The following is a 19604-nucleotide window of genomic DNA, read 5'->3' on the forward strand; positions in this document are numbered from 1 at the left end:
CTGGGCGTGGTAGGGCGCACATACAATTGATTTGCTCATTATACTATATACCATATACGTATATATATAAATATATATATGTAGTATATAGTATATGCTATAATATAAGCAAACTATAAACATAATGGCTTGCATTTACATATACACCAGCACGCATATAAGTATATGTATATACCTATATATATACACATATGTATTATTGAATAAATCAAATCAAAGATTCCAAACATGGATAGTATATATATCCAACATATATCAGTGTAATTGTTACAAATTATTTGCAAATGCTAAACAGTTAAGTCCATATACCAGAGAACATACTACACACAGACACACACACACCAACACACACATATATACATATATATAAATAAACATATACAAAAAAAAAAGAAGAAACAAACACTATATTGAATGTTTTTGCTTGTTAAAGTGAATAATAATAAAGAGCAAACTAACTGCATATAATATATGAAAGATTTCATTAATCTATAATTTGGTAACTATGTACATTTATTTGTAGAACTGTAAACCTTCTATACTTTGCTTCGGCTTAGATCTAGGTGTTAATAATGAACATAGTTTATCACTTTCAAGATTTCTGCTCCTGCTGCTCGCGCTGCTGTTTGTCGCGTTTATTTTGCTGTGCCGTCAAATGATTCTGGACGAAGCTTTGGAAGTTTTGTTCTTCTGTTTTGTTCTTGGCATCGGTTTCCAGCTCCTCATCGGCGTCCATTTGCACCGGCACCAGGCTCGGTGCCATAAGATATACACTATTATCTGAATTGGTCTTTGGATCCTGCAAGTGTATAAAAAGCGAATCAGCTAAAGTTCTTAATAATTTGAATAGTTGCTATAACTAACACTCAGATCGAGGCCCATGGGAACAGCTGTGCCCGCCTCATCGATGCTAGCGGCTGGCAGTGGAATTGACTGCTGTTCGGCAAGGCGCTGCAGCCGCATCTTCTCATAGACCGGCTTGTAGTCGCGCTCGTATTCGGTTACACAGTCGAGTATATGCTTGATGAGGTCTGCAAAGCCGGTGCCCGTCTTGGCAGAGACACCGCATGTGATAAGGTTCTCGTAAAATGTGTCAAGTGTGAGCGACATGGTGCGCGTCAGATTGTTGACATAGCTGTGCTCCTCTTCCAGCGCATCCTGGAACACCTCAAAGTCGGTCATCCACTCCTGCACAAAGCTACAATCCTTCAGGTCAATCTGCGCACAAATAATAGAAATACTTTAAGGCATCTCTTTAAGCATGGTTGTTGAAGCTCACCTTGTTGAGCGCAATCAGAAAGGGCAGTCGCGTTTTGTAGAGTATGGAACAGGCATACAACATGTTAGACATGAATGTCGTGGGGCAACTGGAACGCACAACATCCATAACATAGACAACGATCGTGGGAAACATGGTGGCGAGCCCTTCAGTGATGATGCTTCCTGATGCCGACCAGGTGAACACCTCGATTTGGCCAGGCGTATCGATGATGCACCATTTGTGGCCACGCTCACCGGCGCGTCGAACCAGCTCCGCAAATTTCGGCATCTTGGTGGTGAACATGTTGAGCGCAGTCACGATTCCGCCATTGGGGCCTAACTGATACTGTTTCATTACCTCTCTGTAGTTGACAGTGTCGCGTATGTCTATATGCGCTGCATAGGGAACCTCACGACAGGCGGGATCTAAGTTTACGACATACGGATTAAACTGCTTCTGAGCGTGCTCGATTAAACTCCGCGTAAAAGTCGTTTTGCCCGATCCGGCCATGCCAAGCACAATGATGCAGACAGGCGAATCGCGAATGCCTTCGGTGAGGTTCAGCGCCTCCAGGTTGATGTCATTGATGCTGATGTTAGCATTGCTGCTATTGGTGCCGCTGCCGGACGGTTTGCTGGTCATTGTTGATGCAGAGTGCCGCAAAACAAAGCTGCACGTTTAAGAATTGGACAATCACAGTACGGCGTATTTGTGTACAAAACGGCAACGCTAGTGTTAACTATTTCCAACGATATGGTAGCTTGATGAGGGAAATTGATAATAGGTGGTGGTACAGTGCACGCTCATGCACATGCGCACAACATAATTTAACGTTATTTTAAATATATGGTATTTCAAATTAGAGTATTGACAATAGATGGCGGTGCACACTACTTTCTGTTTTTAATAGAAGTTACTTCAATTAAGAGAATGTTAATATGAATATTCTATTATTATATTTTAATTTAATTTAGAGATTTTTTTTGATATTCACACGTTGGCGCAGTAGTATTTAAAATTTGAGTATTGACAATAGATGGCGGTACCCATTAAATTCTGTTTTTAATAGAAAGCGTTACATCAATTAAGAGAATGTTAACAAGAATATAAATATTCTATTGTTATAATATTTTAATTTAATTTAGAGATTTATTATTTTTGACATTCACACGTTAGCGCAGTCTTATTTCAACTAGGTGGCAGCCTTAATTTGTCGTTTGGCGCGGGTATGGAAATACGTCTGGAAATTAAGCTGCAGCAGCCGAATCCACTGTTCACGCGATGGCTGGAACGTTGGCTTCATGAAGCCGAGCAACGTAATCGGAAATCGCAGCACACTCTGCGACAGGCGCTGCAGGCCCTGCGCAGCTATCCGCTGCCGCTGTATAGTGGCCGCGAATGCGCCGTGCTGCGCGGATTTGGTGCAACGCTATGTCAGCTGATCGACGATGAACTGCGTCAGCATAGGCTGCTGGCAAGCCAAGCCAAACTGAAAATGACCCCCACACCTGCGTCCAACAGCACGCAGTATCAGGAACAGGTGCAACAGGTTGTCAAAGTAGTGCAACGGAAGCAAAAACAACAGCAGCTGCAGAAGCCCAAGAAGTTGACCAAGAAAGTACAACAGGAACTGGCAGCAGCCGAGGAACGGGAACGTGCCGTCCACATGACTGCGGGCAGCTATCGCATAGTGCTGCTTGTGGATACGCAGGAGACGAGTGGCAAGAATAAGCGTATATTAGATCAGACACGCAGCTATCTGCAAACACTGAACGTGGAACACGAGGTGCGTCGCCTAACAGTTGGTGACTTTCTGTGGATAGCGCGTGATGCCGCCGGCAATGAGCTTGTGCTGCCCTACATCGTGGAGCGCAAGCGTATGGACGACTTAGCAAGCAGCATTCGTGATGGTCGCTTTCACGAGCAGAAGCATCGCTTGCACCAGTGCGGATTATCGCACATCATCTACCTGATCGAGGATTATGGCGACAATGAGCAGCTTGGCCTACCGCTAGAGTCGTTGCAGCAGGCGCTCATCAATGCTCGCGTCCAGTCCGCTGGTATCCAAGTGGTGCGCTGCGACAACCACTACCGCTCCATGTGTTATCTCAGCGGCGTTGGCAGTGCTTTGCAGCAGCTCTATGTGGGCGCATCCAGGTCGCTGCACAGCGTGGACAAGACACACCTGTCCACGACGCATACAGACATTTGTCAAGTGGGCCTGCTGAAGTTTCGTTCGCTGTACGAGGATTCGGCGCGCAATGCACAGCTGACGGTGCGCGAGGTTTTTGTGCAGCAGCTGCTGCAGTTACATTCTCTCTCCATTGACCGTGCCTTGGCCATTGTAGAGCGATATGCGACGCCGCGTCTGCTGCTGGATGCCTATGCGGAGTGCCAAAGCGAGGCCGAAGCACGTCAACTGCTGGCAGGACTCAGCTGCGGTCCGCTGCAGCGACCACTGGGCGACAAACTGAGCCAATGTATACATCAGTTTTACACAAACGAATTCTAAGCATTAGGTTTAGTAATTGTATTTAGTAGGTATTTAGTTAATTGGACATATCTAAAGTTATATACACATATTTATACATTTAGAATTATGACTTGGACTAGTTATAAAGGGAGAACAAAAATTAGATGTCATTCGATTCATCGATCGATTCAGTTTAGATATTGCGGAAGTGCCGTATGGCCAGATCCACTGGCAAATCGAAGTCAAATTTGGACAGTGCATCAATTGAGCGCAACGAGTCGCGGAAGCCCGTGCATGCCACATAGCTATTGGACGTGTAGTAAGTATCAATTAGCTCGTTGCAGCTGAGTATCAGATTGAGCCACTCCACCAAAAGATGTGCGCTGCAAGCAGAAGATAAAAGATTATTAAGTGAGCTCCGTATTATGATGGAAGTCCTTTATTTGGGACCTCAAATATGTAACTCACTTGAGTCCAGCACAGATCAGAGCCTTGAAGTGGGCATTGTAGCTGCGCTTATAGGGTCGATGCATTGCCAGGATCATGCCAATGGCGCTCAACAGACTTTGCTTGGCTGTTACCGCATGCGCGTCCACAATATCTAATTGGAAACTCTGCGACAGCTTCCTGGCCGGTGTATTGTTGTACTCCTCACCATTCTTTAGATTGTAGTACTCGAGTATCAGCTCCCAAGCGTGCATAGCGCGACCAATGCCAAGGAACTGCATCTCTGCTGCCGCACCCGCCGCCACACGCTGTGCACCCGGCTGCAGGCAACGCATGAAGGGCACCATTAGGCTGGACGCCGCCGATTCGGCTGGTATGCGCAGCCCATGTTGGATGAGCTGCTGCAATGTGCGCGCAAAGTTCTTGCGCACCACATTGGTTAGCTCGCGCCCAATGGTGGCTATAGAATCGCCACGCATATGCACAATACGTCGTCCCAAGGACTTGTCCGTGTTCCAATCATAACGCTCGTACATGTCCTCATCCGAATCGGATGAGGCTGCGGCTGCGCTTGCGGCATAAGGCGTCAGCTCGTGGCCGGCGGTGTTGACAGCTGCACGCCTGCAACGTGGCGGTAAAGTGGTTAATGCTCCATTATGTGCATCAACTGAGACGCTTGGTTTATTGGCATTGGGTGCCTGCTGTTCCCGTTGCTGGCGCAGAGCACGCTTGATGTTGGCCAACTTCTCGCGATCGCAGCTTAATGTGGCTGCCAATGCTGCCACCTCCTGGATGTCCACCTCCAGCTGCGCGCGCAGATCCCTTTGGAAATTAATATATATTTAAGCTTATGGGTGTCGTTAAATATCGGCAATAAATTACAAATTAAACTACTCGATCTACTTGTCGCTGAGAGACTGCCACTCTTTTCAAAATAGGTGCAATTCTAACGGATCATTACTCAAAATGTACAAATTTATCGAAGCGCTTTACTTATCGATTGAGCATTAGCGTTGCCACAGTGCCCACGAAAACTTAACGGGTATTCCAATTCTCTCATAGCAATTATAATTTTTATTATTTTTTACTCACCCCCAATGGTTGCCCTTGTGCGTCTTCTTTAGAGAGTTTTGCTGAAAGTCCGCTTGGCGCTTGGCGAAATGTGTGGTGGCAAACATCTGCATCAGCAGCGATGCCTTGTCCAGCAGTCCATGCGCCTTGCTGTGCAGGCTTTCGCGTCGTGGTGCATACTCCGAGGCGTTGGATGATGATGATGATGCTGCTTCTGCTGCCGCAGCCATATTACTGCTGCTGCTATTGGTTGTTGTTGTTGACGCTGCGGTTGGCACCACGGGCAGCTGTCCGGGCGTCTGCCTTGCTGTCTGCTTGGCCGCGTAGCTATTGTAGGCACCACTAAGCAGCTTTATCTTGTCGCTGGCGCTAGTGGTGCTGCTGCCGCCTGCGGTGTCGCACTGCAGAAAGGCTATAAAACGCTCCAGATCGGTGATTTGTGTTTTAAGCTGTGCTACCAGCTGCTCCTTCATTTTGAGCGGACCCACAAATTCACCAATGGCATTGTCCACCTGGTGGCGCAGCTGCTCGGTGCTGAGAGCAGGCAGTTGATGTTGCTCGACTTGCAGATTGAGTTTGGTGCGCAGCTCGTCCAGAATGAATTTTTGCTTCTCGAGCAGCACATGCTGCGGCAACACACCGGGTGCACCTGAATCATAGGCCAACTGCTCGAGCTCCGTTAGCTGAGACTTCAGCTGCTCGATTAGCTGGCCATCCGGCGGTGTCGCCGCCTGCGTTTCATCATTGTCGTTGTCATTGTTGTCGGGTTGTGCGACCTCCGGTATGCCCTGAAAGGCGAAATCCTCCAGATCACGCAGTAGCTGATCCCGCTCATCTGTGGGCGCCTCTACAATCTGTCGCACGCGCAGCTGGACATGCGCAAACTGCGAGGTCAATGCCAAAAGTGAGCTGGTCAACACCTCCTGCTCCTCCTCAATGCTGCGCAAACGTGCCAATTCGCTGGCGCTCTCCTCGTCCGCTGCCACTGCTGGCGGCTGCTTCTCCAGCTCCTGGTTGAGCATAGTTGGCTTCAGTTCACAGTCGCCGCTTGTTATCAGCTCGGAGCTGGCGCTGTTGGCATCATCGTAATTTGCGCCCAATGGCGACCAGCGTTCGCTCAATGGCTGCGCCTCGTCTTCGGCAAATGTATCTGCGTCCTGATCTGTTTCTGGATATGCTGGGCTCTCAATGCCTTCCACGTCTTCATTGACAGTTGTTGTGCCTGCTTGGGTCGTTGTTTTTGTCAACTGCTGCAGACTGTCACAGCTGGTCGGGCTACTGCTGCTACTGCTACTGCTGGCTGGCTGCTGACCTTCGGCCAGCGTGGCATTCATGTCCATATGTGTGGCTGGGCCAGTGCAGTTGTCACTTTCACCTATGCCACACTTTCCCTTTGGTCGAGTTGCTGATGCGAAAAATCAATCACTCGACTGTTCTGCTAACAGCTGGCCAATCCGCTCGCATTTGTGTCTACGTGTGTGCGGGTGGTTGAGCCTCGACAGTTGGCAAAGCCAGAAGTCAGATAGGCAGACGGGCCGACGGGCGGACAGGCAGGTTTATTTTCTATTGCAGTCACGAAGCAAACGCTGTGACTGCTTTTCACGCACTGACAGTTGAGTCCATTTGCATTTTCCATCCAGAGCTTTTATCAATGGGGTTGCGTTAAGCTTAAAGCTTGATGTGTTTTAGGGGTTGAAATGGAAACGAAAGCTTTGTCAACTAAAAAACTTTAAGCATGTAGCATCCACTTTCTTATGATGCTTGAAAGCTGTCTAGTTGGATATTTACTAAGCGCATAACTAACTGAATCTTAAGAAAGCTTAAAGTTCAAATTTAACTTGGGTGAACTTGCAAATTTGTCTGAATTTTTAATAAAGTTGTTATTTCTTTATTTTGTATTGTTCACAAAATTGCAGATTTTCAGTATCATAAAAAGGACGGAAAGCTTAAAAAACAAGTTAAAATAAATAGAAAAGCAATAAAAAAGTAAAAAAAAATGATGTGCTTAGGGACTTTTCTCTCGAGGAGGAGCATTGCCATGCAATTCATACAACAAAAAACTAATGAAATTCCAATTGCTTTATACAATATTATTTATTGAATTGCCTTTCGTGTTGCTTTTGTTAGAAAGTTTCCATTTTCAATTTCAAACTATGCCTGGTTCGTTTCAAGACGAAAGCTTTGCATGGACTCGTAAATGGTTTTAGTCAACCGCAGCTTTTCGTGTCAAAAATTTCCCAAAGTTGTCCCAAAGTCAAATGCCCGAAGTTGCTTAGAAATTTCGTAAGGGGAACAATGACCGATTTGACCCTTTTTCCCCTTCAGCAAACAATTCCCAATATAACTGAGTGCCTGATAGTGCGGAGCCAAGATTAACAGATAAGAATTGAATATAAATTCTTCTGCTTGCTCGTCTACATATCAGCTGTATGGGTATGGGCATGGGCATGGGTCTGGGGGTATTACATATCATACTTGGTCCGGTATCAGAAATGTTTTGCTTCTGCTCGCGATAAGCTGACTAGCTTGTCGAGTCGAGTGTGAATGACAACCTGATTGGCGGTCATTTTGGGGTCGTTGGGGCTGGGGACACGCAGAGAACTCAAACATTGAGTGAAACCAAATTCATTTTGCATGTATTTCACTTAAATAGAACAAAAAAACATATATGTATACATATTTAGCTGGGAATACTTTGTCATTTAGCGTGGCGTAAAATTATTTTTGCCTCCATCGACTGGCAGCAGGGCGCCGGTGGTGAAGCTGGCCTTGGAGCTAGCCAGGAACGCGGCGGCCTCGGCCACCTCGAAAACATCGCCGACACGGCCCATGGGATGGGAGTTGACGGCGCGTTCGTGCAACGATTTGTATGCCTCGTCCACAATGCCAATGCGACTGTGTATGTTGGTGACCACAAAGCCCGGATTCACAGAGTTCACGCGGACACCCTGCGGCGCCAGCTCCAGCGAGACGATTTTCGTAAATTGATCCAGTGCCGCCTTCGATATGCCGTAGGAGAGTGCGCCAGGGAAGTGACAGATGCCGGCACAGCTGCTAATGTTGACCACAGCGCCTTTGGTCTTTAGCAGATGCGGCACAGCTGCCTTGGTCAAAACCACAATGGCTCGCAGATTTGTATTGAGCACCGCATCGAATTCGTCAATGTCCAGATCGATGAGCGGGCCGTTACCCAAAATGCCGGCATTATTCACTAGCACATCGATGCGTCCGAACTTGTTCAGCGTCTGCTGTATTATCACATTCGCATCCTTGGTCACATCGGCCACCACATTGAGGGTCTGCACGCCTTTATATAGCTGCTGGAGTGTCGCCTGCGTTGCCTCCAAATTTTTCAGGTTGCGTCCGACCAGCGACAAATGCGCTCCCTCGCGGGCCATTACCTGGGCGATGGCAGCGCCGATGCCGCTGCTTGCCCCCGTCACAATCACCACCTTCTCGCTGAGGCTCATCTTGTTCGACTGTGTACGCCGAGCGCTGTCCGACATGCATTTATGCCCGCTCCCGCTTGTCTCGCCTGCTGATAAGATTAAACAGACGGCGAATGTGACGTAAATTGCGCTTGTGTGTTACCTGTTGAGGCGATGCATTCACATTGCCATTCACTCACAGATTCCAATGCTAGATTCCACAGCTAGAGAGCAGCCATAGTGGGCGGGGTGGTGCTAAGACCCTTCTGACCATGGCCCCATTTAGCAAGTCAAGCGACAAGTTTTTTAATTAAAACTTTTTGCGGCTTCTCCGATTTCAAAGATTTGTAAAATCATGTTCCCAGCTGTCGCCACTGCCAGCGCCCCTTGCACAAGCCCAACCCGTTCCCATTCAGCCTAAGCTGCACATAGAGCCTCGACGAGAGACCGGCCTCCTAAATGCCTGCTGTTTGCTGTCTACTGTCTGCTGCCTGCTCACATTAACTTTAAGCGTTTCCGTTGTCAGATAATTAACATTTCCATTTAGCTAGCGGTGCTGGCTGCCTACCATCGGCTCATATATCACCCAGAGCCGCCAAGAGCGCACTCAAGCTATGTGCGCTAACGAAAGAAAAATATATAAAGAGAGCGCGAGAGAATGAGCGAGTGCGAGAGAGAGAGAAAGCGAGCGAACTTATTGCGATAAGAACTGTACTGCAAATTATCACAGCACTTATTATGATAGTTGCTGAATGTGAGGCAGCAGAGTGAAGCTGCTGTTGGCCTTACTCAAAATATTCCATTCGCTAACTACTTAACTGCCTGGCCAAGCTATTACAAATGGCAACAGTTTTTCTACTCGTCTCCTTTGCAGCATTTCATAAATTTTAATGAAGTCATGCAGTCGTCCGAGTAGCCCAGACACCTAGTCACTCCGACATTGAATGCGGGCTCAAAGTGCATGAGTTTCTGTAGTCTTTTGTGGCATAATCTGAAGGTTGCTGCTGTAGCTAGTATTTGAGCACTAATTATGTTGTTTGTTTATTTCATTGTGTCGAATAGCCATCCAGTAACAGCAGCAGCCAATTTGCAATACGCACTCGAAGTTCATTATATAATGGCTGTTTGATTGATCAATATAAATCTCCAATTACATGCGTTAAAGGTTTTACAGTCATTATAGATAAATCATCCCAGGAGTGCCTCAATATATTTTTTGAAAATGCAAGTAAGCGCGCGCAGTTCGGGAGTGTCCAACTGCGAGATACCCTAAGCCCGATCAAATAGCTAATATATTTTTAATTGCTTGAACCAACTTGTTCCACACGTGGTATAGGCTTCATGTAACTACTACAGATTTCTAGATCGATGCCTGTCTACACACACAGGCTAAGTTAGACCAGCGCAGCGGTTCAATTTGCTCCAGACTTTACTTAATGGGTTCGACCATATACCCAAGGATGCCCATTTTCAATGGCAATGCAAAACGCTTCTCCTACCAGGCCAATAGAAACTGCTTACTCATAATCATTCAAAAATGTTTTCCCCTTTCTCCAACAGAAAAACACATTTCAATTCGATTTGCTGAATAATTTGTTATGCCTCTTATTGTAGAAGCCGTACTCATCCATCATGGCAGTTGAGCTGCATCAGTGTCTATCCAAGTTGCAAGTGCGAAGGCAAACCGAAAATATAAATTGAATCATGAACTTGACGTTTTTCTTTATACTTGTTTTATTTATTATTATTTATGTTTTTGCAATTTCTTGGTTCTTGCCGCCTGTGAGGACTAATATATGCGCAGCAGGACAGGAATTAATAAGTGAGTGCAATTAAGGAGTGTCAAGAACAAAGTTTCCAGAAGCAGTTGCAGCTCTCATTTTGTAACAAATTAAATTTTAATAACAGCAAAACAAACGAAAGAGTAACAAAAAAAAAAAAAAAAAAAAACAAAAAAAAACTTAAGTCTATCTAAAGCTAGCGGCTATATATAAAGCAATCTGTGAAAAGTTGATTGGGGGTAAATGGATTCATGAATATGGAAATTGAGCTACTTCAGTGCAGCTTTGTTTTTTACGGGTAGAAATGAGGCCAACAGGCAGCCAGCTGAAAGGTGCAAATGAAGGGAAATAGAAATAATAAATAATAAATAAAAGGGATAAAAGGGTAAAGCCCTAAGTAGGAACTTACTGAACATAAAGCAGCTAACCATGAGGAACGGGGGCAGGCAGCCGGTGGTCATGAGTGCCGGAAAGAAGATATTGCCCACCAAAGAGCCCATGCGGCCGACCATCATGCTCAGCGAGACGATCATCGTGCTGTCAAGGGCAATTCAATTTCAGGTGAGGTTAGTCGTTAGAGTAGGCAACTTGAATGGGATAGTTAAGTGTGACGACCTACCGGAGCGCGGTGGGGAACATGCTGAGCGAGGCGCTGATGAGTGATGTGCCCGATATACTGCCCACGGAAACAAATACGGAGGCCAGCGCCACGGTCGTCGTAGATGAGCTCGACCAGTACATACCCAGGGCACAGGAGCCGGCGGCAAACAGACACATACCTATCAATCAAATCAAACGAGCACAATTCACAGGCTAGCTCTGGCAAGAGTTTTTGATTAATACTAACACATAATCCGCTTGACGCCCACCAGATTGACCAGGACACCGGCCAGCGCATAGGAGACCAGGCCGGCGGAGGCCACAATCAAGTTGTTGGTGTAGCTGGCGGCGCTCACATTCACCGTGCACTCGGCCATGGGATCGCCCAAGGCAGCCGCTTCCAGTTGTCTTTGCGTGCGATTCACGCTGTAGTCGACTATGTTGCAGATGCTAGTGCTTTCGCTATGCGCCTGGCTGCTGGCCAGTTGCTCGTACTCCTTGATGGAAGCGAACAGCTGCGGCAGCCAAAGACGCATCGTGTTCTGCCTGCCAATTTCGTATGGGCTTAGTTGGCTATGCATCGCTCTTCATATGCAAAGTGACTTACCCCAAAAGAACGCAAAAGTTGAGCAGGTATACCAAAAGCGATAGTCCCAAGTAGGGTTTGACGAAGAGCGGTCGCAGCTGGAGCAGACCCAAGTGCAGAGAACTTTTTGGCTTGCTGGCCAGCTCGACATCCGCATCCTTGGGCTGTGCCTTGTCCACAGCCGTCTTGCCATTGGCAGTGTCAACAGTCTGCTCCAGCTGTTGTGCATCGGATTTTGGAGACTGCTCATTGGCAAGTTCTTTGATCTGAGAGTTTGAAAAGAAACCGCCTAAGCTATGCAAATTAGTTTCCAATTTTCATTAATTTCACTCACTGGATATGCCGAGCGTGGCTGACGTTTGTTCAAGGCATAGATGAACCTGAACGCCTCCAGCGCCTCCTTGTTGCGTCCGCGCGACATTAGAAACTTTGGGCTCTCCGGAAAGAAGGGAAAGAAAGCACAGCTCAAGATGCTGGGCACAGCGCTGATGGCTACAAAAACCTGCCAGGCATGCACTGCAAGCGAACACCAAAGAAAAGTTAGTCATAATTGTTTAACTCTATAAGTAAATATGTATATAATCAAGAGGAATTTAATACACGGAGTCAACAAGTTGTATCCTTGAAACGACTTTGCTAAATTTCGCTCGGTCGGCGTTAAGTTCTTAATTATTTAACACGAAAATTGTCACCTAGTCAAACTTATTAACTGCCGAACAAATGACTCTTAATTATATTTTAAGTTGTCAATAAGATGTAAATAGTTATTCAAGTTAATTGAGCTGTGGAGCATGACGACAGATTTAGCAATATGGTAAAATGGTTTACATATTTTGATAATTGCATGAGTGAGTTGATGACTTAGTTAAGCATATCAATTTGTTGCGATGCTCAGTTAAATGTTGCAGTTGCAAATTTAAATATCCTTTCCTTTGTTTCTGCTTTGGCTAGACTAAATTAAGATTACAAATTGTTTTTATGGAATCTCAAATATCTTGAATGCACAGCTGTAAATCCACATAGCTGCTTTATGGGACGTGTAAGCCGATAGACCATAAATCTACATAGCTACTTAATTGCCCGTGTAAACCGATAAATATATAATGCAATTCAAACAAGTCGTAATCAGTGCACGTAACTATTATCAGCAACTACTATAGCTGAGAGTAGAAGGTGAGACGCGAAGGTCACTTACATGAGAGTCCCAAAATTTGTATGTCCCAGGGTTGGGGCAATATGCCCATGGCCAGGCCGGGCAAGCTGAGCGTGCCCACGCTGAACATAATGCCAACCATCATCATGATACGCTGTCGATACTGGCGTCCATGCAGCTCCGTTAAATATGTCATCAGGACGGCAAACGGTCCGCTCATACTAGGTGTTTGGGATGTACATCAAAGTACATCGTACATCGAACATATATGGGCGTATTTAGTTAGTTGGAACTTACGTGAAGCCGCCCAAATACTTAAAGATCATGAGCTGCACTACGTTCTGGCTAAGAGCGCCGCCCAGCACACAAACCGTATCTGCCAAATATCCGTAGACCAGCAGCTTCTTCCGTCCCTTCGTATCGGCCACATAGCCCCACAGAATGGCGGACGATATCATGCCCGCATAGGTGATCGCATTTAGTACACCCTTATCTATTAGGGTCAAATGTAGGTCACACTCAGCGCTTGGCAGTATATACGACATGGTAGACGTTTCATAGACTGTGCCCATTGCCGCGGCCACAGCCACCAGGAGGAGCAAAATGTTAAACATGCCAAAGCCAGCCGCATCGATAGCTGTCTCAAAGTCCGCTGGCTGTGCAGGTGGCTTGCTTGGAGGTGTGTCGTCATCCTGCAGTTCCTCAAGCCTGATCATCTTGTCTGCTCTTGTTGTTGCCACTCCCATTGACAAGCTTTAGCTGGAAGCACTTGCTCCGTGTGTTCTTGCGGCCTATTGTTGACTGAAATGTAGTTACGCCGTATCTTGTATCTTAAATCAGCTCTTGAGATTGCAAAAAGTAAAATAAAATAAAAAACAGAAAAGGAAAAAGAAAATGAAAAGAGGTAATCTGACAACGTTTACATACCGCCTACCTTTGCTTATCCATCAAATCCCCAATCCCCTCACGATTCGCCAATCATATAAGCCTAATATAAACACAGTTCGGATCACTCCGGCAGCGACTGTTCACACGTATGGCCCTCGTATCTGGGCACAATGATCACGACACTGTCATAAGTGGGATGACGACATGGTTGCTGTTAAGTCATATACGTTATAAATACTAAATACTTGAAAATTTATAAGAGTTAATATTATTAAGAGCAGCAGTTGGGAGCGGGAGTGTTGTGCTCATTGCTATTGCTCTCCCGCTGATCGTTCTCCTAAGCCCGCCCTCCGAGTGCGAAGTGAACGAAGTCTTGCTCAGTTGGGTGAAGCCCAGAGCAGTTGAATTGTGTTCTGTACCCAGTTGGACTGGACCAGAATCTTTTCAGAGAACAGCAGATTTGACGCCATTTTAATTGCGGGGGAGCGTCCATAACTGTCGACGACGCGACTTCGCACCTGGCAACAGGCAACAGCAGCAAAAGCTCTGCGCAAATAATCGCTCAGCGAACTAATTTGCTGCGATTACATGGCACAGGTTCCCAGATTCCCAGCGCACTAAAACCATTTGGGATTACTCATGGACATGGCATTACTGAATGGACCAGCATTCGTGCATCGTGTGCTCTTGTTTAATCAGCACTGCACAGTGGTGCGAATTGTGCTATTAGTAGTCGTCATTCCCTGGAGACTCGAGCGATAAGTTATGCAAGCTGATGTCAAAGTGTCGCAAGCAGCCAAAGAACTTGCAACATTTTTGTCAAATGATTTCTCCTGCCAGCTGTCAGCTCTCAGAAGCGAATGCGAAAGTAAAAACACACACACACACACACACACAAGAATTGGTTCGAAAGGTGTCTAAAGCAAGAAGCCATATGAGAAGTTAACGGAAGAAAAAAACAAACATAAATTGATATTCGCAAAAACTTTGTTTGAAATATGTCCGGAACGCAAAATGATGAAAGCTGAATGAAAGAGGCAAACACAAAAAAAAAAAAAAAAAACAAAAAAAAATTGGAGACATTTTCTCAAAAGCTTTCTTATGCAACTGCTTGACACGTGTCCAAAGTGAGAACCGTTGAGGCAAGCAAAGCAAGCGCTCCAAATGTTTTCCATGTAGATAAGTGAAGCGAGTAACTTGCAGAAAGCTAACAGAAAAATAATACAAATGGAATGCTATGCCTGCTCTCTGAGTTGATTATGTTGCTGTAGGTGTCTAGGAATTTGATTCGATTGCGACAGCTCCTGCCTGCAGTGCCACTGCCAGTGTGCTGAAAAACAGTCCTGAATAATTGAATGGCAAGCCGGGGCGAGATGTCGCATTATCTTATACTAGTTAAGGCCTTCGCAGCCTGCGCACTGATAGCCGATGGGATCAAAAGGGAGCAGATAAACAACAGACCCTCAGTCTCCCTGTGCCACTGGATTTGGGCTATCTAGTCAGCTAGTAATTGTAATAATTTCAAGCGCTTTTATTTCTAGGCTCCCCAAAGTGGCTGGGATTAGCGATGGAGCTGCATAAGCCGCTTGGTGCGACATCCGTGCCGCAAATGCTGCACAGTGGCACTAAGAGCCATTACATTTTATTTTGCTGTATTTATTTAATAAGGCTAACAGCTGAAACAGTTAATACATTAGCGAATATAAATACAGATACATATATTTTTGTATATATCTAAATTCCATACACTTAGCAAAAATGTAGCTTAATGTCTCAGCTGGAATTTCATTTATTTCATTGACAAGCCAACAATTAAATCAATATTCTAAAAAAGTAAATCCATGGTATATGCCCCACTGCCAAATACCCTAACTAACAATGTGTACTAAGCCAGGTCTCTCTGCTTGATTATTAAAGATAAGTCAGAGTCTTCAGCATCTATATTGAGGTCAAATAAGCATAAAACTATCAAAAATATATATTCTTCTCTCTCTTTTCTCTATATAACTGATGGCTAGTGAAGAGTTTTTTGATTTTCGATTTTACTGACAATCTGCGCTACATAAAGAGTCAAGTTGACATGGATATGTCTGTTAGGGGCGTGGCAGAGCGGAGCTTTGGTTAAGTCTCGCTCTTAATCTCTTTCTTAATAGGCTTAAAGTTTTATTGCTCTATGATAATTATTACGCAGCCCTTGAGTTCCTATTGCCATACTCAAGCAGGAGCGAGACTGTTCACTCTTTGGCGGTCTCCAGCTCGCTCTGTTAAGGCTGTTTTGGGTCCATGATAGAGCATTAGTCAGTCCTTGACACCCGCTTAGCATACATTCATTCAATTTATTCTGTTTTAGTTGTCACTGCTGTTAGTTAGCGCTGTCTGCCTGGGCAATAAAAGATATGACGTCGTCAACTGTTAACTGAAATTTTTCCACGCTTCAAATTTGTTAAATTTCATCAACATCAACATCAGCAGAAAGCAGAAATCTAGCGCCCGCCTCTTATCAAAGTCAAACAAAACAAGCGACGAGCGTGGCGTGGGCCAAAAATAAAATGTACACAAATATATAGTAGTTACATAGGAATATATAACGATATATATATATATATATAAATGTACATAGATGACGGCTTTTGCAAAACTTTACCAAGCCACTGGCTGGTTGGAGGTCGCTGCTGTTTGGAGAGAGGGAAGGGATCGGCGCTCGGTGCTAAAAGGCGTGGAATGCGCGGTTGGGCGCGTCTTCCAAGGCGTTGGCCAGTTAACGGCTTTGGCATTTTGGACAGCATCAGAACTTGGCAACAAATTGGACTTTTGTTTGTGTTTGCTAAAAGGCTTAATTTGTTGTGCTTCGGGTCTGGCGGCGCAAAACCTTATGAGAGCTAAGCGCACTATCTACTTCGACTTTACGCATACCTAAGCCAAACACTGAGAGCCTGTGCCATCTTCAAATGCAAAACCAGGCTAAAGTGCTTCAAATAACTTGACACCACCACGGGCAGCTAAATATGCTTGCGGTATGCGTGCGTGTGTGTGTGTGTGGCAAAAGTGTGTGGCGCTCGCCTAAATCAAGCTTAAACAATTTCAACTATTTGAATTACCGAGCAGGCACTCTAATGTGCCACAAACGCACACACACCCACACACATACATACGGCACACTCACACCCATTGTCAGTGGGTTTTAGCGGCTGGTGAAGCCTGATGACTCGCACATGGCACTCAGCTAACGACGTGCAAAAGTAAATGTCAAACTAATGCCAACAACCGAAGTGCCACCACAATGCGGGATGCAAGGTGGAGCTGGTGCGGAAGTCAGCGCAGGACCAAAAGGCAGTCACCTGCTGCAGCAGGCAGCAGGCAGCAGGCAGCAGGTAGCAGGCAGCAGGATGCAGGATGCGGGCTGCTATTCAACCGTCAACGGCCAAGCGCCAACTCAATAATGTAATGTCCCCTCATTGACATTTTAGGTTGATTTATGCAGTGGCCTGGCCTGCGTTTTGTGTGGTTGGGTGGTTGGGCGGTTGGCATCTCTATATTGATGGCTAACGCGGCAGCGGGTCGGCACGGAAACCGCAAAGTTTTACGCCATTTATTGCATTTAACGCTGGTGCTGACTGCTCAGCGGGTCTGCCTGTTGTACCTGCAAAAAAGAAGCAGAAGAAACGACAGAAACAGAAGCAGCGCCAGCAACACTTGTAACAAGGGCAGGCGGCGGGAGACGACCCCACGACACGTACATACTACACAGCATCTCATTTGGAAAGCTCGGGAGTGGAGCGGGCGCTGCTTATTAGATTAAAGTCCTAGTTGATAGTGTTGACTGTTCGATTGACAGCTCGGTGCAAGGCAAGAAACGTGATCGAGCTGTAAATTGGTATGAAAGTGTTGGCCACATAATGCACATGCAGCTCAGTTATTCAATCAATCAATCAGGCAGTCAATCAAACCATTAATCAAGCCGCACCTGCTGCCATATGATACTGAATTATACCTATACATACATATATATATATATATATATATATATATATATACATATATGTGTGTGTCTGGCAGTTAATATATTGACTCGAAACTCAATTAATTTCCCATGCTATCGATAATTGCAGCTATCGATAAACGACAGGGCGACAATGTTTGATTTTAATTTATTTATCGAATCTGTTTATGCGGCTGTCATGCACTAAAACAAATAGCAAAGTGAAAAAAATAAGGTATATTGGGGAGTGACCGACTAGAAGATACTCTGAAGCTTTTGTAGCAATCATATTGGGCACATGCTCATACACAGATGTACATAGACACGCACATATATAGACGTACATACATACATGCATGCAAACATACATACATACATGCATACATACATACATGCATACATACATGCATACATACATGCATGCATACATACATACACACATACATACATGCATACATACATACATGCATACATACATGCATACATACATACATACATACACATATACATATAAACACATAAGCAACTTCAGCTCTTCTTATAGTATCTTTATGTATCCAATATAGAAAATATACCTGGTCTGTATAGTAACACCAGGACCTGAATTCAACTGAGAATCTTTACCTTCTATGGTCTAGCAGATATGTGTTAAAGACCACGTTACACTGTCGATTCTTATCGTAGTGTGCTCAGCTATCGATAAATCATATCAGATTTGTATTGCGTACACGTCTGTCTCCTGTTAACTCCGGACGAACGGACATGGCAAGCATAGTGAGATCTGTTTAAGAAGTACCTTCTGGGTACTCCTGGGTACAGTTGCACCTAAGCCCATATGCCCTGCCTTCTATATTTCAATGGGTATATAAAACAAGCGTAGACATTTTGTTAAATCGAAACGAACAACAAATGGACGCACACATAAAGCAAATAACGTTAATGCGTAAAGCTTTCCATTAATTTTGGCGCAATGTGTCGGGGCTTAAATAATTACAATAGATCAAAAGTTATATGATAAATTTTTTGGGCGTTAATTCAAAGCAATTTTTCAAGCTGGCTGTGCTCTGCTGTGCCAGAGAATGCCAGACGCTTTATCTTGAAGAGCAAATAGTTTTCGCAGCATCGCAACATGTGCTTACAGTGGCCACCAGCTACGACGAACGCAAGCAATTTAAATGTAAATGCATTTAAATAACTTACAAACTCATTTAAATTTATTGACCAGCTCAGCCCAGTCCAGGCCAGCCCAGTGCTGGCCACGCCAGTCCAGCAGCTGGCCAAAATGGTGTGGCTTGGTCAAAATTTGTTGGATTACGTTTAGAATAACGTAACACAATTTCGTTGACGTGGATTTGGTAAAACCGGATTACAATTTAACTTCTGGTCAACTAACATGAACTTTGACCGTGGCAGCAGTAAACTGGCCTTATAGTTGAGTAATTACACTGCCTTAAAGTTTGACAAATGAATTGCTTGGCAACAGCTTTGTACCACTGTGTGTGTGTGCGTGTGTGTGTGTGTGTGTGTGTATGTTGTATTTGTATGCATTATCCTTGGAGTAGCAAGTCAGTTAGTTCAGGCCATTGCCACCTTGGACTTTCGTTTAATTTTCAAAGTGTGTGTGAGTGTGTGTGTGTGTGCGCGAGTGTGTGTGTGTGTGCGCGCGCTTGGACGCTGTCATCGCTGTTGCTTTTGTTATTGTCGCTCTGCTCGTAACTTTACGCTTAAAGAAGCTTAGGAAATTTGCGCGAAAGCGTTTCATACGAATACATGCACACATACTTGGCCCAAAGGACCAAGGGGCATCCACATATACGTAGAGAGCTGCTGCTGCTCCTGCTCCTGCTCCTGCTGCTGCGCTGTAACTCTTTTGGCCATTGCCTGGTTTTTCGCCCAGCAACTAACGGGGTAATAGCGGGTAATGCTCGCTTTAAGTT

The 19604-nt window shown here is 45.2% G+C and overlaps 5 protein-coding genes across 6 annotated transcripts; 1 reads left to right on the plus strand and 4 right to left on the minus strand.

The window, feature by feature from the left end:
- Window positions 1-490: 490 nt before the first annotated feature.
- On the minus strand, window positions 491-2085 carry LOC111601900 (GPN-loop GTPase 1). Its single transcript, XM_023318742.2, has 3 exons — window positions 1280-2085; window positions 865-1218; window positions 491-799 (listed from the first exon to the last, which is right to left on the minus strand). The coding sequence occupies exons 1-3, from the start codon at window positions 1901-1903 to the stop codon at window positions 593-595; spliced, it is 1185 nt and encodes a 394-aa protein (XP_023174510.1). The 5' UTR covers window positions 1904-2085; the 3' UTR covers window positions 491-592.
- A 401-nt stretch (window positions 2086-2486) lies between these two features.
- On the plus strand, window positions 2487-3790 carry LOC111601948 (crossover junction endonuclease MUS81). The gene has a single exon (XM_023318804.2). It carries the CDS (start codon window positions 2490-2492, stop codon window positions 3771-3773), a length of 1284 nt encoding a protein of 427 aa, XP_023174572.1. The 5' UTR covers window positions 2487-2489; the 3' UTR covers window positions 3774-3790.
- Window positions 3791-3887: 97 nt separating this feature from the next.
- On the minus strand, window positions 3888-6832 carry LOC111601947 (RUN domain-containing protein 1). Of its 2 annotated transcripts, XM_023318803.2 has the most exons (3): window positions 5274-6832; window positions 4203-5003; window positions 3888-4117 (listed from the first exon to the last, which is right to left on the minus strand). In XM_023318803.2, the coding sequence occupies exons 1-3, from the start codon at window positions 6590-6592 to the stop codon at window positions 3928-3930; spliced, it is 2310 nt and encodes a 769-aa protein (XP_023174571.2). In that variant the 5' UTR covers window positions 6593-6832; the 3' UTR covers window positions 3888-3927. The 2 variants fall into 2 exon arrangements, 1 of the variants encoding a protein (XP_023174571.2); XR_002751577.2 differs by lacking the exons at window positions 3888-4117; window positions 5274-6832 and adding an exon at window positions 5076-5137 and having other exon boundaries at window positions 4923-5003.
- Window positions 6833-7911: 1079 nt separating this feature from the next.
- Window positions 7912-8750, minus strand: LOC111601916 (3-oxoacyl-[acyl-carrier-protein] reductase FabG). The gene has a single exon (XM_023318763.2). It carries the CDS (start codon window positions 8720-8722, stop codon window positions 7955-7957), a length of 768 nt encoding a protein of 255 aa, XP_023174531.1. The 5' UTR covers window positions 8723-8750; the 3' UTR covers window positions 7912-7954.
- A 1875-nt stretch (window positions 8751-10625) lies between these two features.
- On the minus strand, window positions 10626-13619 carry LOC111601915 (synaptic vesicle glycoprotein 2B). The gene is made up of 8 exons (XM_023318762.2): window positions 13098-13619; window positions 12843-13021; window positions 11982-12163; window positions 11669-11913; window positions 11309-11607; window positions 11081-11240; window positions 10871-10998; window positions 10626-10786 (listed from the first exon to the last, which is right to left on the minus strand). Exons 1-8 carry the CDS (start codon window positions 13544-13546, stop codon window positions 10731-10733), a joined length of 1698 nt encoding a protein of 565 aa, XP_023174530.2. The 5' UTR covers window positions 13547-13619; the 3' UTR covers window positions 10626-10730.
- Between the last annotated feature and the right edge of the window lie 5985 nt (window positions 13620-19604).

Source organism: Drosophila hydei, unplaced genomic scaffold (genome assembly GCF_003285905.1).
Source record: "Drosophila hydei strain 15085-1641.00,03,60 unplaced genomic scaffold, DhydRS2 tig00000211-arrow-pilon, whole genome shotgun sequence".
In the NCBI taxonomy this organism is placed as follows: domain Eukaryota; kingdom Metazoa; phylum Arthropoda; class Insecta; order Diptera; family Drosophilidae; genus Drosophila; species Drosophila hydei.